This window comes from Harpia harpyja, chromosome 7, assembly GCF_026419915.1.
Source record: "Harpia harpyja isolate bHarHar1 chromosome 7, bHarHar1 primary haplotype, whole genome shotgun sequence".
Classification (NCBI taxonomy): domain Eukaryota; kingdom Metazoa; phylum Chordata; class Aves; order Accipitriformes; family Accipitridae; genus Harpia; species Harpia harpyja.
In genome coordinates this window covers 36,270,328-36,291,718 of record NC_068946.1, presented here as the reverse complement: position 1 = coordinate 36,291,718, position 21,391 = coordinate 36,270,328, and the positions used below count along the sequence as shown (strand labels likewise).

Below are 21,391 nucleotides of genomic sequence, written 5' to 3'. Positions count from 1 at the left end.
GACAGGATAAAAAGGAACAGTTGGGAGGTACAAGGGGCCTAACACCTTACACCAGTTACTTCTTACCTGGGATTACAGAAATAGTTTTCAAAGCTCTCAATACTCTGAAAGTTCGAAGAGCTGAAACATTGCCTAGGTTTACAAATTCTGTTACATACCTGTAGGATTAAATCACAGTTATTCAGAATTTAGGCAAAGTTTATGCTACTTACTTGGGTCTTTCATCAAGACCGCTTTGGCGTTTTTAGCAAAAAATTAAATAGCAACAGTCAGAGGTTTACCTTTCACTGCAGTTTGCCTTGTATTAATATGCTTTCAGAGCCTTCAGTTAAATTAAATGTCTCTGAAGTGAATCACAGTGATTTAACTTTGAAAGCCTAAAATTTATCTAGACTAGATTGGTAAGTTTGGAGAATGAAGTCAAAGGGATGCTCCTTTTCTGCTCAGAGAAAAAAATGCAGGACATGAAATTAGCCTCTCTAATACTAGCTGTACTAATGGCTTCTGCAGTATTTATGTTTACATCAAAATACGCATCTTAGAATGTGTTTTAGACAAAAGTAAATCCATACAGAATTTCCATTTAATGAAGTTGATAGGTATCGATACTAATTTCATGCCCTTTTTGCCCTTCACTTTCAAAGAAAAAGCAAAAAACAAAAACTTACGCAAAGGTAATGACAGTGAAATCAAGCCAGTTCCATGGATCTCGAAGAAAAGTAAAATCTTCTAAGCAAAAGCCCCTTGCAATGATTTTTATGAGTGACTCAAACGTGTAAATTCCAGTGAACGTATACCTGGAAAATATAGGAAAATTTAATCAAAATAAGTAGCAACATTTTCCATTGGTATTCTGATAGAAACCTGATGATCAAATGAAAGAGTTTTTCACTTCAAAACTGGGAAAGAAATACAGTAAATAAGTAATTTCTTCTAAAATGCATTATATTCATCATATATACTTGTGTATTTACATGTATTTGTTGTGACGTGCTGTTGAAGTACGGCAGTCCTGATCTTGTACATAAATCAAAACAAATAAATCCATCAAATAAATAACATATATTAAAAATTCACTGGTGACACTCAGTTTAAAAGTATGCAACACTAGATCCGTTACTGTCAACCAAGAAAGTTGTGAGCATAAGTTACTGGATACTGTCTGAATCACTAACATCTAAAACATCTAGCATTAACTCTAAAAAGGGAAGAATGCAAGCATGCACTGAATTCTCACTTTAGGAATACTTTTGCGTATATGCTGTCTTTAACTGACATGTACAAATAGATGGCCATGGTTCTGCTATTAATGCAGTAGCATAAACAAGGGGTAGAAACATTGGGTAGATGCTAAACCGTGAAGATGAGAGAAAACTAGTGGAATCTCAGTAGAATGCTATCTGTAAACAACTTTCATTTTTTCTACTTAATCGTGCTACTAGAAGGAGATAGAAACAATTATTCAACATTTCTACATAGTTTAGAGAGGAAATAGTAGTAGTGTCTCATGATAGGTCCTGCCAGCACACATGACTGCAGTTACTGTCATGCTGACTCCTAAAGGAACAAAGATATCTTTAAATAACATAAGCAACTTACTCCACATTCTTTGTCCAGTCCGGAGGGTTACTCATGGTCATAAATACACAGTTGGTCAAAATAGTGCACATGATAAGCATGCTGAATAATGTAGATGTAGTTAAGGAAAACACAACAGTAATTCATACAATATCACATCAGCCATGTATCTTAAGTACAGTAAAATATTGCCACTTACACAAATCTTTCAGACTTTGGTAAACATTGCACGTATATTTTGCTTAACCTGGTAGTTTTCACTTGAGCACATTGAACTTTAATATTAATCTTAATTTGTTGATAGTCTGATGTTGATTTGTTGATGTCCTCATGTTTTGCTTTCAGCTGGTACTGAAAGGCAAAGGAGACGGCTCTCACATGCCTGGGAGGGAACGTGAGATGAATAACAGCCAAAACCGAAATAACTTGCAGAAGAATATGGTTTTACTTAAGTACCTGACATGACTGAATAAGTGTTAGTCTTTCACTTCTACAGTTTTGGTACTAAACTCAACAGCTGGCATATGCAAGGTAAAAAAACTTTATCCTATTTACCATGAGTCAGAGCTGTAGAGAAAGCACACACCACCCCAGCACAGCCAGTCTGTCAAAAACACAGAACACTGAATACTGTTTTTAATTGCTGAAGTGACTGTATTCCATATTTCCTTGTCACTAGCTTAGCAGTACATGCTTCAGTCAGTGAAACAGAAATCCATAGAGAGATCACAGATTAAGGTGAATAATTTTCCCATACTCTATGTGGGCTGTCTCAAAAACACGTTAGCAGCAAAAGACGCATCTTGTTCTACCAATGCTATAATTTGAAAATGGTTCAATAGTACCTTGTGGTCAATTGCTTGAAAAGCATGGAAAACTGGTGAAGATTAGAATGAAAATGATTTTTTGTTTAGAGTTCCAGCAAGGAACAATTAGGTATTCTGGGACTATGGAACCCAGACCAACAGCTCACAGGGGCTTGTGGTAGGGAGGTGGGACAGTCCACTGGGGCTTCATTACACCCAATGCGATGTTCTTGGTTTACAAGATCACTGGCTCTATGAACAGTGAGGTCTTTCCCTTTTCGTGGCAATAAAGTAAACTCAATTATTCAAATATTTGGAAATACTGAAGTAACCAAACTAGACCAAAACCTGACTCAAAATGGCCACATGATGGCAGCAAAAAAGTAAGAACTGCTACACCTTTATGCCAAATGGTTAACTAATTTTTCCTCTAATCTCTCTAAATGATGTGTTCCTTAAAAATAGTTGCACCAACATAACTGGCAAAGAAGCTAGCTTAAACTGAAGAAAGCCACTTATAGATAAACTTGTATATAAGAGCCCAGGATTTTTAATTTCTTTCTTTTTTTTTTTTTTTTTTTAATCAAGTAGATAGCATTTTGTTGTTTGGGGTATATTTTTATACCATGGACAAAACACGCCCCCAAAAACCAACCCTTCACTCTAGGTGAGGGAGGAATAGGAGAAGTAACATCTCGGCCTAAACTTTGCAGAAAATTGGTGCAAACATTAAGATCATCGCTGCTGAACATTTCAAACTAAGGCATATCTTTTCAAGTAAAGATTCAAATCACAGAGAAAGATTTAGCTGCCTGATTCCCATAGATAGGTGGGTGACCTTTGTCTAAATGCCTGACCAGCAGTGAATATTGTGATATCTTTCATTAAGTGACTTATTTTGAAGATCATGTTGTCACACAAGCTCTGTACAGTAAAAACTGTTGTTCAGTGGCTTAGAATAAATGATTAGAATGCCTTACAATGCTTGCCCTCACAGACCACAGATAAAATGATAAATCCCCCCCCCCCCCCAACCCCTACATCTGTATCTAAGATAAAAATAGCCCATACCATAGTTGGCTGGTTGGAAAAGAAATCAGTCCATATAGTGAAGGGAAACTTCTTCCTATAATAGACCTAAATTACATGATCACACAATCAGTTAATAAAAGGAGAAATATTGGAATTGCATATTGGTGATTAGAATTGCTTTTGTTCTAACTGCCATCAAGACCAGCTGGATACTTTTTGAACACAATTAGGAGGAACTTAAAACCAAAACCAAATGCAGTAATCAGGATGCCAGTAAAAACATTACCCACAACTAGCACAGATGCAGGGTTGGAAGGGATTGTAAATCAGAGTCTATAACTTGAATGGATAAGCATTCATTAGAGGCTTCAGTCTGACAGTATTTTGCTGCATCTTCTCACCATCACCACCACCGTGCCTGCAGGTCTCTGTCAGGTCCCTTAGCTACTGTCCCCAATTGCTCCCTGACTCCTCTCCAGACACCTCCCCCCCCCTTCTCTCACTGCTTTAACTTCCAGGGAGCTCAGAGGAAAACATTGATTGAGTCAGCAGCAATCAGCCTGGTTTCTTCCTTTTTCCAAAGACCTAGAAGATTCTGCCAGCAGTCTCTAATAATAAGACTTCTGCCTTTGACTAACTGTTCAGTTAAGATTCTTGCTGTCACACTGAAGTTTTCATTTGGTGACTACTTTTCCCAGTCCTTGGGTTTTGCAAGAAAAGCACACCAAAACCTCACCCGCTAGAAATTCCCATCAATCTGTTATGAGCATCAGGCACCAATCCCACATGCCAGTCTAAAACTTTACCTTGTGCACCATCCCGTCAGTTATGGTCCCCCAATCTGTCCACCATCTGCACATACAGATGCTTTCCAAACTGCTTGCAGGACTGCTGCCTATGCTTTCTGGCAATGTATTAAATTTGGCAGAGGCTTATGGTGCAACTGGGCAGGTTTGGGAGTGTGAGATTCAGCATGCATGAACCAGGCTTCCTGGCACACTGCTGCAACAGACTATAAAGCTGGTCTTGAGGATGGCCCTAGAAGGACCCCTAAAAGGCAATATAAACATACCCCTGAGCTAGCAGTTCCTAAGCAGGAACTGCATATCTACCTAATTGCTTGCAAAACTCAGAGCTCTTCTGGAATTTGTGAGCACAAAGTGTTTTGGGTTTTTTGGGTTTTGTTTGTTTTTTTTTTTAAAAAAGATGTAATTATTTTATGAATAGGCTTCACAGTGCAAAAAAGAATCTGGGATGCAAAAAATTGCAATGTTAAAATAAATCTGAAGAAACTTTTCTGAAAAATTGATGAAGATGGATTCTTAAATCCATCTGCAGATTTGTACAGCAGAAGTATTGAAATTCAACAGAATAGCTAAAATAAATCTATATGAAATATACATATTTTCTAGTATTTATAAAACCTTACCGTAAGTCTTTCACTGTAAAATAAAAATAAAATTAACAGCCTATGAAAACCTTTATTTACAATGAAATAGAGTTATGAGTTTTCTTAGTTTTGGTGTGTAACATTTTGAACAACCATTGAAAAAGGATATGAATGTACCAAAATTTTAATAGCTATTTTTCTAAGAGGATTGAAGGGAGTTAAAATGTACAGGGCAGAGGTGGCACTGAATCGGAAGATTGCCTTCCCTTTATTCAATACTATAAAGGTCTGAAAAAGAGAAAGAAAAGACATTTTATAAGTGTGTATTCACTGTAGATGCTCATTTTAAAACTGTTCCTAGTGACCAATCAGCAAAATTTTAACTTTTTGAATAGCTAATACACAAAAACCACTACCCATTTTTAAAATAAAACTTATTTCCAATACTTACCTGATGTACCTGACATACGAAAATATGATTTTAAATTAAATTTATTAATGTTTTTACATTACTTCTTCATTAAATAACCTCGGTAAAGTAATACGTTACATTTACATGTAAAAAAAGGTGCAGAAATGATTAACTAAAATTGTAATTTTATTTATGTTTTCCCATAGAAAACTCTCTCTTCCTGTTTGAAATACCATAAGCAGGGAGACCTTACCTGTGGATGTTAATGATGTGTTAGTAAGATAAACCCTTATAGAAACTGATTTAATAGACTACCCATTTGATGATTTTTTTTATTCTACTCTGTTTCTTGGTCTTTGTGTTAAGGAGAGAGGGAAATAGCAGTAACACATATAGCCATGATTAGGTAGATCTCTGAAGACTGTGGGCATCTGAATAAGCCTTACTGGAGGAGAGCAAGAGATACAGCCCAGATGACCTCCCTGCAGAACTGTGGTTTGCACGTGTGTAACTTTCCAGAACTTACTTACTTGTTAAATTTAAATTTTAACAGCTAAAGAGCCTATCAAATTTAAAGAAACTTAAAGGCATGCAAGCCTTACTTCAGAGAATTGTAGAAGACTGTAGGCTGAAAGCTTGTCTATTTTTCTCAAATAAATCTGTGAGCCAAATATAAATGGTACGAGAGCAAACCCTACAAACATTGCTTTGCTTCCACTGTAGGTCATCACAGCTGCAACAGCATTGACGCTACAGCACGGGAAATGTGGACTGTCAGGCTGCTTTGTGGCACTAGGGTGCTCTTCAACTGCAAGATCAATCAGACAAGAATGAAAAACACTGCAGAAGGAAGGCTCAGGAACTCAGAAAAAAGCTGCATGCAGTGGAAGGGATGATGCAAGGATTATAGCCTAAATTCAAACTGAATTAAAGGTATCGAAGAATCTGCCCAAGAGAAATGTCCAAAATTGCTGTTGCTGTTTTGTCAGAGTTGTATATTTTGTAAATAAGCTATGGTAAATCCTCCTTGTTTTTTGTAATGTTGCTGACAAAGTGAGCTGTAAACTAGAATGCCAGTGGAAGTGTGGGAAAAGGTATGTTGGTCTTTTCTGGTGCTTGTGACGTCGAGCATTGCTTCAAGACTGTAAGCAAGTGGACTACAAGGCTTTTTCTGGGAAGGCTGGCAGACAGAAAATATGCCAAGGAGGTTCAAGAAGGACAATTCTTCAGTCTGCTTAGATTTGGGAAGCTTAGTATGTGTGGACCATGAAGTCCAGATACAAATATCTAGGAGCACCCAGGAGGTGGAGAGAGATGTGGAGATGAGGGTTTCCACCAGTCTGTGACAGATACCAAGTACTGAAGGCAGAGGAGAAGCAGGGATTAAGCCCTGAGGAAAAGCTGTCGCAGTCCCAACTCACTTGCTGGCTTCTTTCCTGAGCTGTTGTCTCTCGTAGCTCTACACAGCACACCTCCCTATACGGACCAAACCCCTTAAGAGAAAGGCACACACATGTAAGGGACTTTATATTGTCTTGAGTATAAACCCAAGATGTGTAGAAATGGTATAAGGTATGTATTTGATTTCCCCCCTTCTGCACAGAAATGGAGAAACTGTGGATGAAGCTGAGGACAGTGGAATAAAGCCTGAGTTAATGTTTCCAGATTACACTTCCAGTTATGGATTCCAGATAATAATAACCTTCAAAGTGTAACTGCAGGTGACCTGATCTTAAATGAAGTTTTCATTTTAAATACTGAAGCAACCAAGCAGATTAATGATTTTTTAGCACAATGTTTTAAAGCCTGACACCCCAAGGGGTAAGGTGAGTTTCCCCTCCCAGGTCTGTCCCCAGCCCCCAGGACTCACAGCTCAGAAGCCTCCAGCTCACGCTCACTGTTTTTGTAGCTATGAGGTAACTGACAAAATACATTAAAAATCACAGTCCCTACTAACTTTGTATCTAAGACTACACCACCTACATTTAGTCAACCTACATTAAAAAAAAAAACTTTGAACACAAGCATATTAAACATACATCTCTTCTCTAACGTGCCTTATGGAAAATAACAGCATGCTGGCACAGCTCCAGTTTCAGTTGGAAGCTGCTGCTATTTTAGCTGTTCTACTTTCTGCTGCCCTGCATAAGCACAACCAACAAGACATAAATTCCCTACCTCAGTTTTAATTTTTCGCTCAAAGCATCTTTGTGACTGGAGCCTTCAGAATGGCTGCTGGTCCTCTGACTTCTAGCCTTAAATGTGAACTAAAATTTTATCTTATCTCTGAAGAAGAATTTTCATAAAAATACAGATAACGGCTGATAGCCAATCCCTGTATAAGCTTCTCTCCCTGATAAGCCTGCTATATCTCACTCCAGTCTGAACCCAGATGCAAGCCAATGTGTAGGCAATGTGGATGAACACGAAGTATTGTACCCAAAGCTGTCAGGACAACGTAGACATACACTGAGGAAGGCTAAATAAATTCTAAACAAATTGTAAGATTAATGTTCGTATATGAAGGATTATGTATACTTTTCGGGGCTTAGGTTTTATAAAGTGCTTTAATCGTTTTATAAAGTCAGGAAACCTGCTCACACTCAAAGTATTCAAGTGTGAATATAAATTCAAAGAAATCCCTAAAAAGAAGTCCCTGATTTGCTGCTTTTGCATCTGTAACCTGAATCCCAGTTCTGTAACTTCTGCCATGTTTGATATAAACCCAGAAACTGCATTCTTAGCAGGGCAAAGAAGGAGGAGGAGTATTTTGAAAAGATGCAGCTAAGAGGGAAGAAGAGTCCACACTGAACAAAGATATGGTCTTCGAGAACCCCCCAGGACAAAAAGTTCCTCAAACATTATTTCCCCTCTCCTTCCTCCCAGTTAGCTTTAAATGTAGTTTCTGGAAGGCTACATTTAGCGGGCTGATTGCTACTGCATTGCGTTTCCACTTCCTACAGTTAAATAAACACCATGTAAAACCTCATAGGACCTTCTGAAAGGCAAGAAGTGACATATTGTTGAGCTGGGTCCTTAGCTTCTTGGGAAAAGCCCCAGGGGCAGCTAGACCAAGAGACTTATGGCATATTGGAAGTTGTCATTTCTTGGTTTTGTGGTTACCTTTTGAAACCATGTTTTCTAGCAAGACCTTAAGTTTTTGCTTTGCTAGAACTTTTCCCTTAAAAATTCTTCCACTTACAACTATAAAAATATCTAAAATCACTAGTGCATTCACCTTTTCCAATGTAATGAAGTTAAGTAAAGCAATTTTACAGAATCTTTTTGTTTCTGCAACCCAAGACAAGTTTGGGAATCCCAGGAGCTAGTGGTTTGATCAGATTAGGGACTGATATTACCAAGCACCAGGAAAAAAGGAGGCACCTTTTCCGACAGACATCGTTCAACATCCTTCTGGCAAGAGGCAGGGTATAGAGTGGCAATCAACAATGTTAGATCTATATTATAGCAGGAGGAAAGTGAAGTAAGACCCACTTAGTTCCACCTATTCTTTCCCTCCTCTTTAATGTAGCAGCCTAGGTTCAAGAGAAAATAGCCAGCCCTTCAAGTATGAAACCAAGTGGACCAGATTTTGATGCATGCCTGCAGGTCAGGATCTTAGGGGGTTCCAGCTGATCCTTTCTCTATAGACAGTGATGTGAACCTCCTTGATCCTTTGTGCTGGCAGCTTGAGCACAGGCAGTCACTATTATACTGGCAGCACACTGACTTGCGCTTACACAGAAGTGGAACGCAAAAAATGGATAAAGACCAAGTTAATTTTTACTCAGTTTTGGATTAAAAAAAAAGACCATTGCAACCATTTAGGATGCTAAACTTCACAGTTCTAAAGACCAGCATTATTGACTACCACAGTCAGCAGCATTTCATTATAATAAAATCATAAGTATATAAGAACAGGTATTGTATTGTATTATATTATAATAAAATAATTATGTTCCAAGGGTACAGTTGCTGGCATTCAGGCTATCTGTGATACAGTGTAAATCAATAATACTATCAGGTATGTAAATTTGCTATAATGGGCTGTTCTGTTGTCAAACAGTGGTTGTAATTTTTTTTCCTTTTCCTTTCAACTTCAGATTAATACTGGGCATGAATATGTCCTCTTTGGTTGTAGGTTTTGCATAGAAACACAGTTACAAAACCATAAAACTAGCACACCTATCTGGTTTTGTTTCTTTTAACAGGTTTTCCCATTTTTAACTTTTCATCTCAGGGCTACCTTATCCACAAATTAAGGCACTCACACCAGCTCAACGCTTTTATTTATTCCTGTCTTATTCTGTATTAAACTGTATCAAATCATGGCATGCACAAACCTATTGTTTAGGAAAAAAGTCCCAAGGATGAAATGTAAAACACTCTAGATGATGTTTCAGCATTCAATGCAGGCAAAAATACAGTAAACTTGTTCAATCTTGCTACAAAAACAGGAAAAAAACCCTCAGCGAGTGGGATGCAATACTTGCATACAAGGCAAATGATGGATGATTTCACTCATGACCCAAATTTAGAATAAAAAAGATATTCCTAAAATTTTTGTACAGATTTCCTGAATAAATGCTGTGTCCATGTTCATTAGTATCATTTGATCAGTGCTGTAGGTAACCACTTCTATTCCCTATTTGAAAGTCTGGAAGCCAAATTGATATAGTTTCTGTTGATAAATCAGGTATAGTTTATGCAAAGATCTTAATAGAGGTCTGAAGCAACAGTGGCACCTGATAATCCATACACTTGTCCTAGCCCTTTCTTGCAAATAAGCATTTTCCTTCATTCTAGTGTTTTTCATTAGATCGATATAATTTCAGATAGATGTTTCCCCAGGCAGAAATATAAAATCTCTAACCATCGTGCAGCAGTTGTCAGACAGTTACACTGGGAGAGGGTGTGCTCATTGACTCCTTGGCTTTACAAGGTGGAATTCAGAGAGGGATAAAGAGAAAGCTGAAAAGTTAAATGGTACAGAGGTAAATGCATTAAGCACTGAGTCCTTCATGTATTCCTGGGGATGTTGACTCCTGCTTCTGCCTTTTCTCAAACTATTTCTCCTTCTGAGACTTGGAGGAGTATCAGCTGCTACCAAACTCTTAAAAGACAAATGAAAAGAGAAAAAAGTCTTTCCAGAATTCACATACAGCTAGATAAGAAATTCTAGGAATTAGATATTTTAAAGTCAAATTACTGATGTAAAACTGAAATAGATGTTGGAGTCCTGTTAGGAAAGTCTATTTTCCTCCTACTGAAGGAAGAAAAAATTGAGAGAATTTTAGTGTGTGAGAAATTTTTGTCTTGTCTCTGACTGACAGGGCTGTTTCTATTTCTGTCTTGTAGAAGATTAAAGCACATGCATAGAGAGGATGTGTGGACTTCAGCCCAAAGAAGAAAATCCCAGTGGGTATGTGACTTGCCCGTAAAAGCTGAGTGTGCAAATAAAAAGATTGTTCATTTCAAATAGTATAGAAACTTGGCTGAATATGTTCAGCTGGTTTCACTCAATTTCTTGCAACTCTGTCATCAGACCTGGCTGAAGTAGTAAGGTTTCAGCTCCATCTGTGAAGGGACTGAAAGGGTCTTCCACTTCTAAGGGCCCTAGAAGCGTACGTGTAGGTCATACCTATCATGTACCTGGTTTCACCATAAGACACACAAGACAGACTGATTTGACTATAAAGGTCCAGGATGAGCTGTGGGCAGGTAGGGATATAATTATACGGGATTGTGTATCATAAACAGACACAATTAGTACAGAACTTTAGAAGGCCTGCTTTTATAGAAACACATCTTTTATCTTTGTAAAAGTAGAACTGTGATTTAAAGATAAATCTTCATACACTGTGAATGGCAGATAAAGGCTCTTTCAGAGGCATCAAATAATAAAGATAAAAATATTGTTCTTCCACATAGTATTTTCTCTCTTGTCAAAATAGGACTCATAAATCACATGAAATTTAGCAAGCTAAGACACTTAGAACACAGCACTTTGTGAAAATCAAAATAACTCCTGTCTTCATATTTACAGAGTTTTCATAATCACAGTATCTAATAATTAAAGTATCACCCAAGCTAGCTATCAGTATAAACCATGAACCTTTTCTGCTGCATATGGGCTGTGCAACAGAATCATCCTGAAAGGATTCCAGGGCTGTTCAAGGCCAGTTCCACCAGAAACTTTAAAATCACTTTTACACTCTCTTTATGGTATTTCCTGCTTATCTGTGTGTTTCTCTATTGATTCCATAAATTTCCTAATCATTTGCTATCAAAGCAGATTTCTGGGAACAAAATGTGTTATGCATTGGTTCCTGCTGTCAGTTTTAAATCTGAAGGACCTTAGAGAAAGCATGGCATGTTGGTGTACTCAGTTTCAATATATATTAACTTTTTTAAAGTTTGCAAAGTATGTAATCTATTACATATACACATTTGTATAGGTATTATATATTGCTTATAATCAAAGACAACATACTATGTTTCAGCTTTGATATAAATGTTCCCTTAATATAAATTCAATTATATCAAAGGAATAAGTTTTGATGTAAATTAAAAGAAAATGATGAAAGGTTAGTAACCATTAAGGATTATGGTTTCTGTCCTGTACCATAGAAGACAGTGGGCACTTTGCTAATGATTGAGAGAGCAGTGAATAGAAGCCTAGATTTTCACAGTATTTATTTATACCTTGCTACATCCATTTAACAACCATATTATACAATCAGTCATGATGTTGCATTTATTGCCAATTTTATTAATTTAATTCTAATAATAACATTACTGAAAAATTCCTCCTTATATAAAGCAGGAGAACCAGTGTGCCAAGGGCACATGAGGGCAAATGTGTTCTAAAAACATACATTAGCTAAATCAACTTTTTATACCCAGAAGATATCAATTATTTATTTACTAACTTTCTGGAAGGTGGAATTTGTATGTATCGCTGGCATCAAACATTTTCTGCTCTTGTTGTACACCTAGTGTTTTTAGCAGTGCTCAACTGTTTCCACATTATTAGAGTGACATATTCTACACGGTTGCAAATTAACAGACTGAAGTAACAAGCTATATGACCCATTCCATGAAAATGAAATGAACATGATAAAGCACTCCAAACGTTGGCGTATGAACAGGATTGATATTAGACTCACTTTTTTATTGATGTAATATGGGTCCATGTCTTCCAAGGGCTCAGACACCATTCCTGGAGGTATGTCGCCGTATATAAATGGAAGTGTTTTTCCTGCCTCCAAATCACTGTTTGGCTTTGGCCCATTTTCATCATCATTGTCTTTACGATCTTGTTTAGAATTCTTAGCTTTTTCTGCAGCAATGCGTTGTTCAATAGCTGCAAGAGACTCTCTAGTGAAGTATTGGAAGCTGTCTGGTCCTGGTGGTACAAGCACTGACTGCTCCATCTTTTCATCCTGCACATTTTAATTACCATTTATTCTTCTGCATAGGAAAATACTGAAAGAAAGCAGAAAATAAAATTAAAACAAACACGTTAAAATCACCAAGTAAGAAAGATATTACATTTATTTAAAAATGCTTTTGTTTATGCTATGTTGGAACGTTCAAATACACAGTATTGACAATTATATAAAGAAAGATAAAATAAGCAGTTTAGATGGTGATTTGACTTTTGTAAGAGGCACTTGTGTGGCTCTTATCCTAGTTATATAAACTGCAATGATTTTTCAACTCTAGGATTATAATGGTCTTTTACTCCAAACAAGCAAAAGCATGATACTTAAGAACAATCAGATACATTCTTTCCTCATAACTCTAATTATCTTAAAATCACCTCACACTCCTCTGGAATCAATCAGGATTATATTGGTAACTACAAATAGCACAGTTCATCAGAGCTAATGCAGAAATTTCAACTGAGTTTAGCAAGAGTATCCGAAAACAAGCACTGTAGAATCAGAATTTCTGTTAAACAAATAAAAATCAACTCTGCGTATTATGAGGTAGTAAAGTAGTAGTTCCAAGTAAGTTTTTGTATGGGTAGTTATTCTAGATATTAATAAGAACAACTGCCTATTTTTATTTCAATTTAACTGTTACTATATATCTGGTTCTTTATTCAAAACCTGCAACTGGATAATTCTGAAAGTATTCTAATATATGTGTTTATTTATATATTGCAACCAAGAAAATAAACCAGATGGGGGGGGGGGGGGGTAGGAGAAGTTCTGTTAAAACTATGGATCTGGCATCTTTCATGCTTCTGAATAAGCTAGAGATATGGAACAACAGAGAATTAAAAATACAAGAGGTGGTTGGGGGAAAACATATTAAAACAAATGAAAAGGTGACAACCAAAACCAGGAATTATGGAAAGAAGCTGAAAAAGATGAGGAAAATAAAGCAAAAAATGGAAACAAGAGGCGACCGTAAATGAATGTAGAAAAAATTAGGGGCGAAAGTGAAGAATATGAAAAGGAAAAAATAGGAAGACTGGAAGATTAACAGTATAAAAATGCAGAGATGAAACCAAAGAAAAATAAAAACTTAGGTGGAAGAACAGAACACTGGGAAAGGAGCAGGAAGGGAAGCAAACATAGATAGGGTTAAACTTTCTACTAAGGAAAAGTCAACAAGGAGAATAAGAAATCAGATGAGAAATAAAGGGAGAAGAAAGAAAAACATAGCTGGAAAATGAAAAAGAAGGTCACTAAAATATATTAAGTAATAAAGTCCAAATCCTCTAGATCATTAATGCCAGGGTAAGCACAAACATCTTGATCACACATGTATATTGAGAGTGGAATATAGTGGATGCAATAAGAAAGAGGCATCAAAGTGCTTATGGGCTTTATAACCCCAATTTTCTTGATTTCTCAGAAAAATTAAAAAAACATATTTCACTTGGCTGTATAGAATCACCACCCACAATCAGAAGAATGAATTCTAAAGAATCAAGGTGGCAGATTTCTCACTGTAAAAAAATTAAAGGGAGCTAATCTCCTACAAAACCACAAAGTATTCACCCATGCAGAGTGTAGACTCATGCCAAAACAGTTCTCTAAAGTTTTCCTTTCTTTCTCATCCTGAAAGGAAATGGAATTGTGCTGTTCTCTCTTCATTAGGGGGAAAAAGGATATAAGAAATTGTACCTCAACCAACCAACTCCCTCAACCAGAGACCAATCATCTCTTCCTCCACATAGAGAGCATCTTCTAGACATCCCCCAGGTCCCAATTTCGTGGTTCTGTTTACTTCTGGGAATTGACTCTTCAGTCTCTTAACTACTGAAAAGTTATAAACTCACAGTTTGTACACTCTGACATTATTTGTTAATGTTCAGTCACACCTTGTGGATATTGGGAAAAGAGAAAAAACTGCTAGCCACACCACTGACCTTGCTGGTCCCCAAACTGATTCCCACAAATGGCACTGTAATTTGGGAAACAGATCTCATACTAAGAGACTATTCAAACATTATGAGAGCCACAGCTGTAGGTGGATACTACTTGCTCTGTGGGCTTCAGGGAAATACAAAGACTTGAGAGACAGTCAGGCTCTTGGAAGGGATGAAGGCCTCCTCCTTTTCTCTCTTCCTCTTCTCTTCCTCTTGTCTCCTTTCTCAGCCTAAGTATAATTCCATGGGGACCAGCAAATGAGGCTACACAGCCATGCCCGCCTTTTCCTCTCCTCCTCCTTGTGAGACCCGGGAGGCTGGTTTCCCCTTTGCCATTTTTCCTTTGAAAATTCCCTTCATTGTCCAAAAAGCCCACAGCACAGGGCACTCGGTGTTCCCTGCCATGGTGGCCGGGGAGGGCACAGCAAGCCAAACGATTCCTGGCGCAGTGGGAGGGAGGTGCCGGACAGTAGCAAGGGCAATCTCATGTTTTGAAGAGGAAGGAAATGGACGGCCAGCAAGCAGTCAGCAAAGATGAGCTCTGAAACCCTATGGTGCTCTGTTGGGATCGCCTTTTAGTTCAGCTGAGTGTCCCCAGCTGGCATGCAGAACAAGATGGTAAGCCTGCAGGTGCATAGAAGCAAGCTACTTCATAGCCATTAGTTACGTTGCAAAAACATTGGATACAGCTACTGTGTTTACGTACTGAGTTTAAAAATAGCCAATGCCGTGGGCTTTTCTAATAATACTTGTATTTTTTTCTGTAGAAAGAAACTTTACATTATTTTCTATAATTAATCCTAGAATGTTCTCAAGTCTGTCAAATGTGCATGGAGCTAGCCAGATACACACCTTTAGATGTATCTAAATCTGAGTAGGCTGTACTTAACAAAATGTTTCAGGAGACTTTATGAAGATTAAATACTTTTTATCCTCTACTTAGCAGATTAGAGGATGATATTCCAGATAAATTTTCCTTTTCTTCGTGCATTTCCATGATTGTAAGTCTTCAGAATTGCAAATAGAAGTAATCTATAAATTTAAAAGTCAATATTAACTATACAGAATTCACTGCAGTCTTAATCCCAAACCACTTTCATCTGTCATATCACAGTGGTTAACTGAAAGTTTGTATTTCCTTTATTATAGTCAATGAATTTATTCTCACTTATCTGTGTAGGGGATGGATAACAATTGATGCCAGGCCAATTAATCAACTGATATCCTTCTGATTTCTATCAAGTGATTTATTAAATATTAATTGAATAACTACAGATTGCTTACACCATCCAAATGGACTTTTTTCTTTTCTTTAGCATAGCACTGGTAATTCAACAGAGGAAAGAATATAAGAATACACAAAATATAGATTTCTTACTAAATTCTTTCCTACTCTCCTTCTGGAGTGAATGGGATTTTTTTTCCTTCTTCATTTCCAATTGTGCTTTCTTATGAGCAGTGTATCAGTAGGCAAAACATTTCAAATTTTGGAAAATAAGGTGCTCAGAACATTTGAGAATAGAATAATTGTGTTTCTTCTGAAATTTTGCAGGCAAAATATAGTCATATATACTTTGTAGTATACATTGTTGTGAGCCAGATAATTCCAGAGCACACTCAATGTACTGTGTGTGCATGGACCATCGGTAAACCACATGCAGAATAACTCTGAAGTTATTCAGCTTTATCTGTATAAAGCACAATGCACAGTTGATCTGCCCATGCATATTAAGTCCAAACCATCCAGAACTACACTGGATTTGCTAGGCACACAATCTGGGCAATATACATGCAATTGGTTCAGAACTTCCCTAATGGATGTGATCTACTGTACACCTTGTGTAGTTGTATGCCTACACATACTTAGAGAATAACTCAAGCTGTCAAATATCCACGGAGTTTCTGCAAATTTCACCTAAATTAATTTTCTAGACAAAATAAAGGGACATATTGGCAAATAGATGGAGAGATTGTGCCTTGTCTAACAATGATTCCAAACTAGTTGCACACTAGCCTTTGAAGAAGTCAATTAGACAATACTAACTCTCTGAAAAAGAGACTGGTTTGAACAAGACAATTATTTCCTAACCTGATAAGCATCTGGTTTACTGTTAGCTTTCATGTTCTTCATGCCTTCATAATAAATAGTGACCAGAGTTTCTGGAGAGTTTGGTTAGGAGGACCTTAGCATCCATGTGGAACTACAGTACTGCAAATATCTAAATTTTACCAAGCTAATTTTTTAATATTATCCATATGGTTCAATCTAAAACTGTAACATGCTTTGATGTTTGATCTTCTGTGACAACACCCATGAATTAAAATTTAGTTTCCATTTGCCACAGAATATACTGAATGTTGAGATGTTGAGTGTCCATCGGACCCTATGTGCTAGAAATGTAGGAATTTGATCATAACAAAAAGTTCCAACAATGCTTGTGGTACAGCAAGCTGGTTCAGCTTTATACTTTCACCTACATAAACACCTATATAAAGCCTTCCATGATCATCTTTACATCCAAATGCCGAAATCAAACCTGATCTCTAAAAACGAATCTTTTTCCTGCTTCTCCCTCCATCCTTCAGGTGCCAAGATTCTCAGCAATATAACTTTTAACATTAGCCAGCACTTAATTTTAATCAATTAACATAGCAATATGATTAACTTTAAAAAGCTATAGCTTCTCAGATTTACCATATAGCAATGTGCCATGTTTTCTAGAACATACTAAATAGACATTCAGTTTCTTCTATGGTTAACACTGCAGGTTCTGAGTGATGTGAATGTTTCTAATGTACAGACACAGTGAATAGACCAGAATGGTATTTTTGCTTTTCTCTTGGCCTAGTCATGTCACACACAGATAAACATGTGACAGAGATGAACTAGAGAATATGCTCTAGAGGGTAACTAGAGAATAATTTCTGTTGTTTACTTTTGAAGGTAAAGCTCTGCATACATTGGAAGTAGTGGTGAATTAATACTTAATGCCTCCCCTGCCCCACTCTTTTTTTCTGTATTCTCCAATTTGTCAATTTGGTGAACCACCATTGAGACTAGATTTGTATACTGCTACATGATGCAATCTGGGATAGTGCAGCTCTGGTTTGCTGGATGTGAATGTGCGTCCAAGATGAAGTGAAAAAAATGAGTCCAAAAGGAAATGCACATGAACCTTTCAACAAATACATTGCACGTTCTTTTGCGCTGCTACTTGCAGAATTAATGACTCACAGGACTCTTCATTATATACATCACAAAATATGACTGGTTACACTTGGTCATGTAAGAAATAAGTCATCTCTCACCACTAATAGAAAATAAAAATGACACTACATCAAATCAAATATTAAGAAATTAGCAAATGAAACTGGACTGGTCTCACTGCCTGGTTAATCTCCCTTTGAATTTCAGGAAGGCACCCTTAAAAGTCTGTACAGACTGCTGTTTCCTTGTACTTTCCAGCACTGTGAAACTGATTGCTAAGGGAAAACTCAGGCAAGAGAATTCTCCTAGAGTAAGCAGAATTTAATCTTTGCCCTTCACTTCGCCCTTGCCCTGTGACACACATTATGGTTTTGCTTTTGGCCTAAACTACCAAATCAGTTCTATTAAAAAATCATGCATCTTACTGTTTTGAAAAAGCATCAGAGTAGTAAATAGTAGCATTAATATTTTGAAGTGCTCTAGATGCAATGATGTAACATTGGTAACTTCATTTTTATAAAGAGACTAAGTAGGTATTAGCAAGGTTATCAGTGATATGCCCTGGGAACATCACCTGGCTGATTCAAGGCACAACTAACAGACCACAGCTACTACCAAGTAAAGATAAATCAATGAATCTACATGTAAACCCACAGAGCCCAAATCTCTATGTTCTATTACTTCTTATTGTTTATTAGCACAGTTTCTCTTTATTTTTGATTTATCAACTACTCATTATGATTCTTGCCTTCAGAATACAGACTAAATATAAATTGCCTTCCTCAAAGTGTGGATTTGTGGGAGAAGAGGAAGGAAGGTATGGCCAGCTACTGCAGTTTTGTATGTGAGGCCTTAGTTAAGGAGAAACCCCTGTTCCTTTCTTCACAGAAGCAAGCCTGTATCCGGCCTGTTTATCTCTATTTTAGGGCTACTACAGGTAGCAAAGGTAGGTAGGATATCCAAAGCAACACACTTGGCAGGAGGACCGAAATCAGATTAGAATATTGGGACTGTGCAACTGTTTATGACTCCCTGTAGCTCATATATAAAATTACATTCAATTCTCATGGACAGCTTTACAAGGGAAACATGGATATTACCAGACTGATAATAGGATTCTCCCATATCTTTTCTTGATGTTCCTTCTTGGCATGGATAATGCAGATCTGGGCACAAAGACTTGCTTGCATTAGATTACTTGAACTTGGCTAACTATGTTTAATGCATATTAATTTTAAATAAAGGGTAGATGCATTAATACTGCAGGCATCAGAACAGGGTACTTACATATGCACTCAGCTATAAATGAATTTTCTGAAATATTGGAAGCAATCAAATAGTATATACTAGCTAAAGTGAAAGTCTGTGCTTAGCAGCTAGATATTTCCATTACCTAACCGGATACACAGCAAGGTTATTGGCACAGGGAAAGAGTCACAGAAGGGGAGTGATGATGGGAGAGGATGACTACTTAGTTTGCCACAGAGTTGCAAACAGCCTTGGGTAGCTATGTGATTTAGCAAGGCAGTTTAGTGCCCCAGCCTAGGCTGCCCAACAGCCAGAAAGCAGAACAGGGAGAGATAGGAAATACTATGATATTCATGCTGTTGTATAATTGCTTAGCGTACATCTCATTACATGAGTACGTGTGCTAAACTCCCTCTGCAGCTCCAGGGAATTCAAAGCCACATTTTCCATCAATCAGCAAAACTCTTACACTACCATGGGCAACAGACCATCTGATCTCTCTTTGCAGTGCTCTGCCATCACTATGCAGGAATGAAATCAAGATTAACGGGATAGAAAGAAAGCCTATAAGAAAACACAAACTTGGCATCTTAATAGTAAGCTTTCATTTGGGAAGGCAATCATGGCTTCTGATCCCTGCTCCTAGAGCTATTTCTCTATTTTATCTAATAAATTCACTTGAGTCAGTTGAAAATTGCTGGAGGTGTATTCACAGCTGAGAAGAAAAAATTTAGGAATACCTATGGGAAAAGAGGGTTTAGTTCTAGTTTTCACTCCCAGTTAATTTCTTCAATTCAGGAAGAAAATGCAAGCCTCAGTTTTGAAAATAAAACACAATATAACACACCAGCCTTCTCCAAACCAAATTAACTAACCAAGCAGAGGCCCCATGCTGGGAAAACAAGAATGCTCCCTGTGAGCTGTCTTTACTAGGAACTGTTGTCCGCTGCAGTCAAAGCAGACTTTTGTGTAGCTGCAGCCTTTTTCCCCCCTAATACCTAGATTCTCAGTCCTATCCTTGTTTCTTGATTAAAGGAAATCAGAAAACCACATGATGTGGACACAGCATATTATTTGTCACTATTAGTTATATATATGTATACATTGTTGAGATTGCTATTCTCATTACATTTTTAAATTTAACTAATGTATCTCTAAACCAAAATATAGCTACTAGACTTTGCTTTAGATGAAAAATAAATAGCTTGCTTTGCTTATTGCTTTGCTAGTTTAATTCCATTAACTGCAACCAAGTAATGTCTATTTTAGAAAGCTGAAAAAAACAAAATTAGTTACGCAGTTCCATAGAAGGAAAAAACTATTTTAATGGGACAAGTCACAATGCATCTGCATTACTACTCCACCTAAGCAAATACATTTAATAGGTTAGAACTACTGGACTGCTACCAAGCTGAAAGAATTCCATGCTTACTGTGCTCCTGCAGTGTATCTTGTGCAGCAAATGACTGCAGTACAGAGTAGCAATCTTTCTGCTTTCTTTCATTTGATCAGACCAGGGACCTCTTCTACTGGCAATCTACTTTACTAATTCAAGATTAATTTTCTTAAGCAATGTCTGAAGCATCTTTTTCCATTTACCTTAGCAAATATAATAGCACCTTTCTTCAGTTAAAAAAATAAAGCAATGTAGGCTATGCAGTGTAAATTATATAATGCTACTGGTTCATTTTACATTAAGGTAATATTGCATTTAAGACAAGATTTAAGTTCTGGTTTTGGCACACTTGGGAAACAAGAAATAAAAGCTCATGGAAAACAGATTGCTCCATACCCTGGAACGATGTCAAATTTGCAGAGCTAACAAACCCAAAGACATCTCCATACTCAAAAAGTTACTAAATTATGACCTTTGTGGGTTGCTTAACCCCATTAACAGTGTTCTGGTACTTGCTATCTCATGTGGTCAGTGGAAGGGCCAGAAGCCTTAAAGACGTAATGACAGAAGTATTTATATTTTCAAAACTTTCCAACAGTTTTAGTTATTTGTGTATTTCTTCTTGCAAACAGATAGAACAGCAAGGACTGATTTACTCTTAAGGTTCCCCTGAGTCAAGGAAGTGGATGTGGGCACAACAGGAACATATTTAACACACAAGATAATGGGAAAAAAATGGACTGTAATTAAGGAAACCTAAAGAATGACTGGTTTGCAAGCAGGGACTTGATGGGACTGCTATGAAGTGATAAAAAAACACAGAACTGTAGAAACTTGTAAATATTTTTTGTACTGCACAGGAAATCCAGACACAATATGAAAGGTAGAAGAGTTGAGTTCCAGCTTTCTCCAATTAAATATTAGAAACAAGTT

At 37.1% G+C, this 21,391-nt stretch overlaps 1 protein-coding gene across 6 annotated transcripts in view; it reads right to left on the bottom strand.

Moving 5' to 3' along the window:
• Nucleotides 1-21,391, bottom strand: part of LOC128143708 (sodium channel protein type 1 subunit alpha) — a 102,634-nt gene that overhangs the window by 56,899 nt on the left and 24,344 nt on the right. For 4 of the 6 annotated variants that reach the window (XR_008235855.1, XM_052791230.1, XM_052791233.1 and 1 more), the window contains exons 2-5: nucleotides 12,388-12,706; nucleotides 4,977-5,094; nucleotides 1,600-1,690; nucleotides 669-797 (exon numbers count right to left, since the gene is read on the bottom strand). Coding sequence is in view for 5 of the 6 variants with exons in the window: in XM_052791230.1 (XP_052647190.1) it covers nucleotides 669-797; nucleotides 1,600-1,690; nucleotides 4,977-5,094; nucleotides 12,388-12,654 (605 nt within the window). In the remaining variant the exon portion in view is untranslated. Of the gene's footprint in view, nucleotides 1-66; nucleotides 159-668; nucleotides 798-1,599; nucleotides 1,691-4,976; nucleotides 5,095-12,387; nucleotides 12,707-21,391 lie in introns of all 6 variants that reach the window. The other 2 variants (XM_052791231.1, XM_052791235.1) reach the window with 1 other exon arrangement.